An 11,939-nucleotide genomic window follows, 5' to 3' on the forward strand; every position below is an offset into this window, starting at 1 on the left:
GTTTAATAGCCTTTTAAAAGCTTTTTTAAATTAAAATATATTTCACAGCTTTTACTTACAAAAATGTCAATAAACCCGGAAGAATATAGTGGTCGAACATATATGCACATGCAAGCCCTTATCTAATAAGAAGAAATGTGTGTACTGCTTCAAATGGAAATGTTTACTGACGTATTAAATCCTTTTAGAGTAACCACATTTTATGTATCATACTACATTGTATTAGGCTATACGGTATTAGATATATCAGTTGTCCCTATTCAGATCGTTTAGTGGGTGTTTATGTGTTAACGCTGTTTTGTTCTTTGTGCACTTAGACTTTAAAGTTACGGGTAAGACTTTTTTCCATGCCTATAACTTAGTATTATTTTTCGATTTCTTCACAGATTGTTTCTGAGAAGTGATTTTGATAATGAATATGAGATTTACACTATAAAAATGTTTTAGAAACTAGTTTTACATTTTTAGCAGTCGTTTCTTCTTATTCTTAATGTTCCCTTCCATTTGTAAATGTACTAAATGTTGAAATTATAGCAAAACCTTTAACATAGTTTAACGATATAATTTTCAGATAATTTTATTTTACAATAGTCATTCATTTGGAAGATAGGTAGCGATTTTTCTGTTTACGATTCGCACTTTAAAGCTTATATCCCATAATTTTGGCGTTTTTGAAATAAATGTCATTAATATGGAACTAGATGATTAATACATGTCTTGTCAGAAGAAAAAAAACTATAAAAGTAAAGTTTTTGCAATATTCATAATGCTGAAATTGTAAACCTTTGCGACGTTTAATTTTTAAATGTAGAATTAGATCATACACACACTCGTTAACTGGTTGTAAGAAGGTATGTTTATTGCGGGTAGAACAATTGTGCGTTTGTTATTATGTTATCCAGCAATCGAGTTGCACAATATATCATAGAACATTATTTCTAAAAAGAGGAAAATGAAGAACATATACCGGTAATCCGGTTTAAAGTAAGTTCTACCTTCAACAAGCTGCACTACTCGCAACTTCTTCACAGGTGTGATAAAAGGGATGTTTATTACTATGTCATGTGAAACATAACAACCGTTAAGTGACAGGTATCTCGCGAAAACTGCAAACTTTACTTCTATGCATATTGAATAACAGTAAACAATTATGTTGATGTCTTTAGACCCGTTTTGTGTGGGAATATCATATATATTTCCTTTAATTACCCAATTTGTCTTTCTATTGTAAATAATTGACACATGACAGGGGGAAGTCAATCATGATTTTACTACATATTGAAGTCATTGATCCGCTTATTTAACAATTACAAAAACAAATATGATAATAGAAGACGGTTTATTTTGGAAGAAAATGCAGTTTCGTTTCTTCTTGTACGTAATAAAACTACAAATTATAGCCTGAAATTTACTTAAAACGGTTTAAATATAATGCTGCTTATTGAATTATTTCTATATTTAAATCGTATCCTTTATGCTATAAAGTGTAAGGGTGAATAAGGAGTTTCTTGTCTACTTTCTAACCAATTATGCAAATCACGTAAAATTTATCAGATATCAATGTACATGTATCGGTTTCAAACCAGTTTATAACAAAAATATTTTAAGTGTATTTCTTATTTTGTAAGTGCAAAGAAAATAAAACGATTGTAACCGTGACTATAATACTGTTTTCTATTCAACTATTTTGTTTTAAATGATACTCTAACAATCAATACTGTTCTTCTATGATTAATGTTAAAAGGTTCAACATTTAAAGGTTGAATAACGAGGAGGTCTGTAGAAAGATCGAACAACAATCAATGATTATTAGAGGACAAATATATTTATTTTGAAATTATACTTATTTGTTAGCAAGTTCTTTGTAAAAAGCTAAAATGCTCTCTTCTTAAGTAAATATAATTTACCCTAGTGTTGTTTCAAAACAAATTAAAAGACACATCTGTTTTAACAACTTAAAATTAATGTCTTCAATATACATGTACATATTTATTTATATCTATTTGCGTGCAACTCGAATAATTCAACAAAACACGTGATTTTATTTTTCAGCAAACATTTGTTGAAAACAGGTTTGTAAACAAGTGTGCATGTTGGCTTCAAATAATACAAAATTTGTTTAATGCTCATTCATTGTAAAATATCATTTAGCCAATAGATATTCTTTTAAGATAATTAAAGCTTCTTTAATTTAATACTATTTAGTATTTCAATAAGATATATCAATAAATGATAAATAAACGCTCATTGATCCTACTAACAAAAATCATTAATCATAAAAATGTTTAATATGCGTGTTTTCAGCATGAACGATATTAACAAAAAGGTAAATGTTTGAATTAAAATATCAATACAAAGTCATATCTGACGCCAAGTATAAACACGACCTATATCGTATTTTTATGTTTCATCTGTATACCAATAATAATTTCAATTAATGCCACGATAAAAGACTATAATCATATAAAATTCTACAGTTGCTATAGTTCATTTATATTTCAAGTTTCAGCTTAACATATCTACTTCTACCAGAGATAGCATAACAACCAGTAACAGCAAAATAAATAAATAGAAATATCTGGTCTTTCATGACTAAAATCAATATGTTTACAAAATTGAAGATCTACTTAAAAAATTTCATTCATTAATAAAAAAAGCAATAGCTACTTTGGTACATTCTTGGCTATTCGAGTCTATTTCAACAACAAAAAACTATCAGGAACATACATTATTATGTTGAAAATATATCAGATGTCCGAAAACAGCTTTTTTGTTATGACAACATTTAAATTCGTAAATAAGTATTATAGATATGTTTTGTGCATTATCACCACTGTAAATGGAAAGGAAATTGAACGACCTAGACTATGATTGTAGTACTGGTTTAAATTTATTGAAAATAAAATACTAAACTTTAACAATGAAAGTTATACTTTAACGGCAAATGCTATAATGGTCGATCATTTAATCTGACATAAGGTAAACTTTCATTTAAAACGAAATACGAGTAATCATATTGTCATTCTGAAGATAGATCAATAATTGTTCATTTGATAACAGTATATTGATTGCTATACATTACAGAGATCAAATACTTCAGTGTCAGTTTAAGAAGTTTAAGAATAATATCTAGATTGGTAATTCCTAAAAATTGGTTTTAAAAACATGAACAGTACAGGGTTATAGCTAATGGTTGTTTATAGATAACATTTGCATAGTTTGTAATTTACAATCTCGAAATAATAACAACTAACTTGGAAGATAACATACAATCATGATTATTCATATTATGCGGCAATTCCATTATGTCTTAATACATTTACGCTCTCAACAATTATTTTTAAGTTGCGTATTTACGTATGTTATTGAAATATTTACATGGTATTCGTCTATATTTGTTCTGTTTTCTTGACTAATTCAAATTCATTTTTTATTCGAGATAGTTTCTATATCATAAGTGTAGCATTTACTTGAAGGGAATTTATCAAATAAGGAAAGAAAGAAAGAACGAAATAAAAATTTGAATAAAAAAGCCGCAGTTATCATTTTAGTTCATAACGCACTAAAGAGATAACGGAACATCATATTATAAATGTCAAGGGGAACATTTATGACCTTCTCAATAGACAATGATCTATGACTGAGAGCATTTAATAATTTTTTTATAGCAAACATTTAGATAACTTTATTTGCATGACTGAAACTTTTGTTGTTCAGCATATGTCAATTATATTGATGATTCCCTGAATCAATTAAATATGTATCTATAATGACCAAATAAATATCTATAAGATAAACATTTGAATGAAACATAAAAAATCAAAATATACAAAATTTAGAAATGCGCGATTTTTGCTTTCCATATAGATTATCGCGCTTTTTAAAACGTTTGGATAACTTTTATGATAATGCGGCTCAAGAGTTTTGTTTCGTACAACTAATAAGTGCAATATTTCTGTCATTACCAATACAAAAGAACAAAGCTTATTTGCTACGTGAGATTTTGTGATATGTTAAAGAAAATAATTTGTATGAATGGTAAATTATTTTGTAAAATCGGTAATTTCATTATTATCATTATTATAATTACTATATATGATCTTATTTACCGATAAAATCACCGATTGCGAAAAATTATTTCTTTAATATATCTATATATTTTAGAGATTGATACTAGTTTCACACTGCGAAAGCTTTTAACATGGAATATGTTTGATAACAGGATCATATTTGTTATTCGTTATGCCATTAAATCCCCCATCCCAACTATTTTAGATGATGACTTTGAAATATCCCTCATACTTTGATACCAGTCAATTTCTTAAAAAAGTTAGATTCCAAATATCTACTTTCGTTTTCTCAAATTGCTATGGATCAACTTGTACTTTAACATGATACAGCCAAAATATTAATTGCAAAACATTATACAATCGGATTGTGCTCGAATTCTATTAAAATGTTCTTTTGATTTTAAATGATTCTTAACATTAAGCTTTTAGTGTAATGATACCTTGCAAAACGGTCTCCAGCGTTCACATAGGATTGAAAAATATAAATTTGAAAAAAAAAAATTACACTCACATTTTAAGTTAAGGCAAATTTATATATTGTTTTCAGATTTATTTCAATTAGACTTAAAATTTATGTGTACCGTATCTTTTGAAATAACAGTGTGTTCCGTACCATTTCAATATATCTTTATGAAAGTATGCTACATTCACTAGATACATTGCACATTGTAAATATACAAGATTTAGCATTCATTTTTCTAGGAAGCAATGAAAAGAGCGGACGCCTTGCTAGGAATCGCTTGTTGTGATAAATGAGTGTGTACTGTTCCCCTCGGCCCCGGCCATGAAAACAAAACTGTACCCGAATGTTCTCAAAAACTATTCAGGTGTTTTCAAAATTTGATATACCGTGGGTAGCTATAATTACGGGTACTCAGCGCCTTATCTGATCAAAGTCGGTTGAGTAACAGCAAAGTTATGAATAAAATACATACTTGAATCGATGAAAAATAAGCGCGCACCGTATCCACAAAAGTCACGTAGTATGGCCACATTGTGCTTTGATATGTTATTTTTTTAAAGTTTGATATTCTGTCAGTAAAGAAAGTATATACGATTTGTCTGTAAACTTTAAACTTAGTGCACGACGGTAACTGCGAACAATGATATTTGAAATGTTTTAATTTCTCTGTTCGAATTAACATTGTGTACATAGGATACATTTTTGCAACACACAGTCTGTAAGACAAACACATATACCTAGAATAAGCTAGTTTAAATTTCAAACGACATTTTATCTTGAAATTTAATGATATTTATATATTGAATGAAAAACTGATAATCATTTTCCCATTTTATGTGTTGTATTATGCTGTCGATAGCTCGAGATAATACATTTAAGCAATAGTTATAGTATATGAAAAGAGTTATTTACGAGGGTATAACAGTGGCTGGGGCGACAGCGAGGGATGTTTCTGGTAAAAAATGTCGAGGCTGTAAGGCTACGCCACTCGTGAGAATACTGTTTTTTAAAGCTCATTCGGTGAAATAAAATTTCATCTTACACACAAACAAACAAATATCCTCTGTATAATCTGTTTAAAAAAAAACACCCCAAGATAAATGCAATCTTACAATAGAATTCGATAATCACATAGTCATCGCTTGATGTCAATATTAAGCATTCAACCATATCAACAATTATTATGATAAATCATGTAATGTTTACGACTCAATTTTTGAGGATTCTCTGTTTTAATAGGTCCATGCATGTTAAAATGCATATAGCAAAATTTGTTCCTATCATACACTCAGTACATTTTCATTTAAATTTATCTTTTAAAGTACAGCAGAAAGGATATTGAATCATTTCACAATATTCTAAAATTATTACCTGCAAAATATTCTTCGGAAGCATCAATTTGTTTGAAAACTTACACACATAATAATTCACCGATACCTTACCACTTTTTGACATAAAGTGTCTCTTGATATACATAAATGTTTCATGTTCATGGCGTTTTCTGACAAAATTGTCGATAAACCCGGATGAATGGTTTTTTGTTTGATTCGGTTTTACGGCGCACTTACACAGTTTATGTCACACGGCGCCGAAACAGGAGATATGCATTTGGCTAACCTCGGGTGTTACAAACTTTAAGCCACATCAGGGGTCTGAACCACCACACTTTAAAGATCATTTTGTGCCCATTTATTCGAGATTTCAATTGCGCTTTCATGTCCATGCTTTGCTTCAACGATATTTACCGCTCACAATCAATGTCAATATACAGGCTTCGATTCGTAGCTTTGTGTTTAAAATTCAAGATCATGTGTATTCAAAACAAGCAATGATCAATATTTATACGACATACAGATATTTTGAAAGAATAAGATATGTTTGACAGAAGCGAGTCATTTTGCAAAGAGATCAATAAATTCATATTTTAGCATTTTGATTGTTACACCAAACAGTTTAAGCTTATAAAATGTCAAACTACGACGTTTTAGATATAATACAGATGTTTCATATCGCTATTAGTAAGAGTATCAGTACAAAGCAATAAAATAATTAACTTAATGAGTTTTATTGTAAGTTTTAGGAATTAGTGTGACAGATAAATATGCTTTATATTGAATTTATCTGATTTCAGAATTGGTGAAAATGAAAACTATACAAAGCCTTGCATTTCTGCTGTAATCATACTTTGCATTTGATTTAAATCTTCTATTATTTATTAAAAGTATTAAGAATCATTTGACGTAATATATATACCAATACAATATTAGTGCGATAATTAAATAAATTATAATTTGAGTGGTAGAACTTACATTGCTAGAATATCAATTAAATGATATTCTGAACTGAAAAATCCAAATATCTGTAACGAGATCTCAATATATAATATATATATATATAATTATGCTTATTAAACAATTTTCAAACATAGAAGATATGTAAAATATGCATTGCAAATATTTGTGCACAAAATATGTAATCATTAAAATATATGCATTCATTTCTTATTGAAAAAATTGACTTTATAGAAAATAAATTTCTAATTACCTCCCTTTATTAACATGAACTGATAAATTCGGTTATATCTATAATATGCAAATAATTTAAGATTAATTTCATTATATTTTGTGCACATTAGCTTAACGTAAATAAGTATTTAAGTATGTCATATATTGGTGTTAGATCATAAACGTTTTCTATTCAATTAAACTTATTTAGATAAAATGTTTATTTTTGTAATTGTTGTTAAAATTCCAGTTCATGAATCGTAAATGATAGTTCAAATCTAATTTGGAATACCTTTACAATGATCGAACCGAAAATATGTGACAAATATTTTAACCCAATAACATATTTCATAAATATTATACCATACAGCTAAGTCGTACAAATACATCCTGTATCTGGTTCCTGTCCTTCAGGTCAAAATATTTTAAATTCATTGAAAGTCATCGAAATAAAATAATACTTAATAAGACAGATGAAGGACTATGTGAAATGGTTAACAATGCCAGGATTTTTCTCTTTTATCCTAAACAAAATCTTTGTTTTTAAGAAAATTTATTTTTAGCAAAAATTCACATTATTTACTACTGTTTCCTGTTTTAAGCAACTTTCTGAAATAACAAAATATAATAATTGCTGAAACTTTAATATTCGATATAACGGAAATAGCGTGAAAGGATAAACATGTTTGTTTTGTTTTCAGATCATTCCACTGTTGAAATATGGAGGTATCCGGCAAGAGACTTCGAAATTATTGTAAACCTTGCGAGCAACTTAAGAAATCGACATACTCGGATGGTTTCTGTTCACAATGCGAAGAAGAAATGTGTCAGATATGTTTTGATACACACAAACAATTCAAGCTTAACAGGGAGCATAGACTTGTACAATCAGTCGGAGCTGAATTGAAAACCAAACAAACACCAAATTTCGATAAATGCACTAAACATCTTAGCGGGGATATTAAATTTTTCTGTCCCGAACATCGCCAAGTAGGTTGTGGCGATTGTGTGGTAATCTCCCATAAAACCTGTAAAGTAGAGTATATACTTGAACACATCGATGGATATAAAGTCAGTAAAAGGTTTAAAAAGTTAAAAATTGACACAAAGAAACATAACCGTGAAGCAAAAACGATGTTAGGAAACATCAGGAGCACTAAGGACAATGTAAAAGATGTCAACAAAAAGTTTGTTACTGACGTCAAATTGTTCAGGGATGAAATGATTTCACATATCAAAAAACTTGCTGATTCAATGCTTAGAAATGGAGATGATATCATGGCAGCAGACATGACAAAAATCGAAAACCTAGAAAAAGAAAATGAAAGCATAGTTGAAGAAACAAAAGGTATGAGAGACACATTAAAATCAGAAGCTGATCAGCCTTACAAGTTGTTCATCACTTTCCTGTCGTACAAACAAAATCTCCATCTCATCCGAGACCAGCTAGAAAGAATCAAAGAGAATAATACGATTGAAACGTACGAGTTCAAGCGTGACAGTACCCTCGAACAGTTGATGAAAAATCGTAATCAATTAGGAATTATACATAAACCAGAGCAATCTGATGCAGGTATATTTAAAACTATTTTCCATTTTTGATGACACTAACATGATTAAACATTTTGAATTTGTGTAATTTTATATCAACTTTAATCCAGTAAAACACTCCTTATTTTCATGTGAGGCAATACTGGATTTCCATTTTCTAATTCACACTTTTGTTACATGATTTTATACAACAGTGATATGTTGTTCGTTTTTTTGTTTTTATATAAATCAGCACGTGGAGAAGAAAAAGTACAAACCAACACAAATACTTTGAGGACAAAGGTTCAAGCTTCGTCAACAAATCAAAATCAAGTATTTTCTTTTATTATTAGAATGTGTTGTTAGTTTTATATGTTTTGTTTATCATTCGTTCGACTAAAAAATCATCCCTTTGACAAAATCTAATGTAAATGTAATCTTTTATAACACACATTAATGTTTGCTTATTTTGAGATGTTTTTTGTTTACAGCATTTACTTGACAGGCAACTCATTTGCAAAAATCTCAACATCGACGGAGCATTTATGAGGTACCATAAAAATTAATTTTACAGTAACTTGGACTTGCCTATTGATGATATACATTTTATGATTATTAGTAAATGAACCTAAATGTGTAAGGACATACTTGTTAGCATACAAATGTAATTACATAATTAAGTTGAATCGATGTGAGGTTGCATTTAACAATCATTTTGTGGAAAGCACACTTATATACAAAACAAATGTTTTATATGTTTTTATATTGCTAAAGTTAAATATAAGACTAGTTAATATCATAAATTTGATTTTTTTAGTTATTCTGAAAAAGCAAAAGGTGACCTTGGTTTATTTGTTGACACGAAGATAGTTGAACATTTGGACAGTTTTGAAATCGAGATTGTAAGCATTGGCACTAGCGGGTCTATAGGTAAAAGGTTACATACGATTTTCCATTATATCAAAAGTCCAAGCGCCATGTAACCTTAATTTGTCATTTATCAAATCATTGTTTAATGACTAAAACACCTTAACGAGTCTTAAAAGACATTTTCAGCTGGTCGGCTTTTCTGCATCCCATTTTTATGATATATTTCAGTCTAACCATGTTACCCTATCGTCATGAAGCCCAAATAAACTGAACATTTATATATATATATATTGCAAATGACAAATGGTATAAAGTAGGTTTTTAATTTTCATCAGATAGGTTACACAATTCATAATCCTGTAATCAAACAAACAGTTTAAAGGAATGGAAATTGTATTTCAATTCATATCGTTTGTTTGATTATGAGAAAATAAAATGGAGCAGTAAAAATTATTTTGCATGTCATATTGTGCTTAATTTCTTAATCGAACTAAAGTATAAGCTTCTTTATTTTTAGTTGTAAAGTAAAAGTTTCATTTAAGGCCGATTTCAAATAGAAGACATGACTGAATTATTTCTGTATTATTCTAGCAATTGGCGTTGTACCAGATAGTTATCCTAATAGCCTTCTACCGGGTGCAGGAACAAATTCCTACGCTTTCCATTCAGATGGCAAGTATGTGTTTACAACTTTATGTTTTACTCACTCATTTATCTGCACAGTCGTCTTTTCTCATCACTTATTGACATTTAGGCGACTAAATGGAAAATAAACTTTAAAAGCAAACAGTTTAAGCCTATTAGTTAGTATTTTATTTGACCTCAGATTAAAATAAAAACATGTTTCATTCGTTTCACTGTTTTTACAAAGTCAGCTTTATGAGAATAATTTAAACATAATTATGATAAATACAATACACTGTTTGTGTATAAGTGATTCAATTTAAGATGGACGATTTATCGACTGCTAAGAAAACGTTTTATTCATTTGTTGAGATTATACTTAAATTCAGGATTCAAAGGTTCAACACAGTAAAAGAGTGGCCAGCAAAAAGCTTCAAACCGGACGTATTGGGCGTTTGCTTATTAAACGAAATTGACAATTGGCAAATGGGCGGTGGCCCATGATAACAATTAACTTCACAAATAAATAAACATTTTACTAAGTATTCTTAATAATATTGCCCATAGAATATGCATATAACATCGTATGTTTTATATGTTGATAAGGTTTAAACATCGAGGTAATTTGCATCCATTATAACATATGATTTTCAAAGATTTTCATGTCATATACATTCAGGTATTCTATCTAAGATATTATATTGTTACTAGAAAATATGAAGTGCAATTTTTTCATTGCTGCTCTAAAACATGGCAAATTATTTAGAGTTCAGAAAAATGGAAGTGCCAGCGATATAAAGCATCGACAATCGTGGCAAGTGGGAGATAAAATCAGTTGTACAATGTAAGTAAATTTATGAAGATTTCATTTATATTAAATGACATTTGTTTGCAATGGTTTTCGTGATAAAGATAAATGTTTACATGAAGAAGATTCATTCTTACAACAATTTAGCAGACAGAAATGTTGTCTTTCTTGTTTGTTTATAGTGTGATACTTCGTTTCTGATATACCACCAATTGATAACTGTTTCAGTGTTATTGTATACTATTCATTTACAATCTTAATATATCAAATAGCACCAATCGTCCTATTCTTATATGTGATCTATGATCAGTCATCCGTTTAAAATCTTAAACATAATTAGTCATCCAATATCAATGTACCAACTATAGTCAATACTTTTATACTAATATGTTTACAATCACAAGTCATATAAATGAAATAGATCTACTAGTATATCCACAATAGCTTTATACCTAATTATCACTTTTTTCCTCACACATCAGCTAACATTTCAACTATGATAAAAAATACTGATATATCAAATATCACCGATCATTCTATGTAAATATACCAACCTGTTTCGTATATATCAGTTGTCACTAATTAGCTATTACTTATATATCAACTATAATCAAGCATATGATTATGATATATTAATTATCGTCAATATTGTCGTACTTATATACCATCGAACATCCTGCACAGAAGTATCTACTATTTTAGATTTATTTTTATTATGTATCAGCTTTCAAAGTTTGTCTTATACAAATAAATCTGCATACAATAATAATTGTATACTTATATAATAATTATCTTCAGTCATGAAGAACGTATATATCAAATATCATCAGTCATCTTAATACATATGTGCCAACTAATACATAGTATCTTTTTGTTATATATAAGCTTTTACCAATCATAGTATACTATCGTATCAGCTGTCACAAATACTAATAGATTAATCACCAACGATCATGTTCCACACAAATATGTAGGCAATAGTTAATCATCTAACATTAAATTGTCGACAACCAAACTATAAGATACCAACTATAATCAAGTTCTTATATATCTGTTTCTAGCTTGAAATA

General features: G+C 28.8%; 1 protein-coding gene across 2 annotated transcripts; it reads left to right on the forward strand.

The window, feature by feature from the left end:
* The first annotated feature begins 230 nt into the window (after window positions 1–230).
* On the forward strand, window positions 231–11,355 carry LOC132740743 (transcription intermediary factor 1-alpha-like). 2 transcript variants are annotated; one of them, XM_060728712.1, is made up of 8 exons: window positions 260–332; window positions 2,053–2,072; window positions 7,739–8,610; window positions 8,821–8,900; window positions 9,059–9,117; window positions 9,385–9,497; window positions 10,029–10,113; window positions 10,828–11,355. In XM_060728712.1, the coding sequence occupies exons 3-8, from the start codon at window positions 7,758–7,760 to the stop codon at window positions 10,907–10,909; spliced, it is 1,272 nt and encodes a 423-aa protein (XP_060584695.1). In that variant the 5' UTR covers window positions 260–332; window positions 2,053–2,072; window positions 7,739–7,757; the 3' UTR covers window positions 10,910–11,355. The 2 variants fall into 2 exon arrangements, with proteins under 2 accessions (XP_060584704.1, XP_060584695.1); XM_060728721.1 differs by lacking the exon at window positions 2,053–2,072 and having other exon boundaries at window positions 231–332.
* Window positions 11,356–11,939: the final 584 nt, after the last annotated feature.

Source organism: Ruditapes philippinarum, unplaced genomic scaffold (genome assembly GCF_026571515.1).
Source record: "Ruditapes philippinarum isolate M1 unplaced genomic scaffold, ASM2657151v2 ctg6126_1_1_1_1, whole genome shotgun sequence".
Classification (NCBI taxonomy): domain Eukaryota; kingdom Metazoa; phylum Mollusca; class Bivalvia; order Venerida; family Veneridae; genus Ruditapes; species Ruditapes philippinarum.

Coding starts and splice junctions, on each gene's coding strand:
- LOC132740743 (XM_060728721.1), top strand. CDS start 7,758: ATGGAGGTATCCGGCAAGAGACTTCGAAATTATTGTAAACCTTGCGAG. Junction 8,901..9,058: donor CGTCAACAAATCAAAATCAA/GTATTTTCTTTT, acceptor TTTTGTTTACAG/CATTTACTTGACAGGCAACT. Junction 9,498..10,028: donor TGGCACTAGCGGGTCTATAG/GTAAAAGGTTAC, acceptor GTATTATTCTAG/CAATTGGCGTTGTACCAGAT.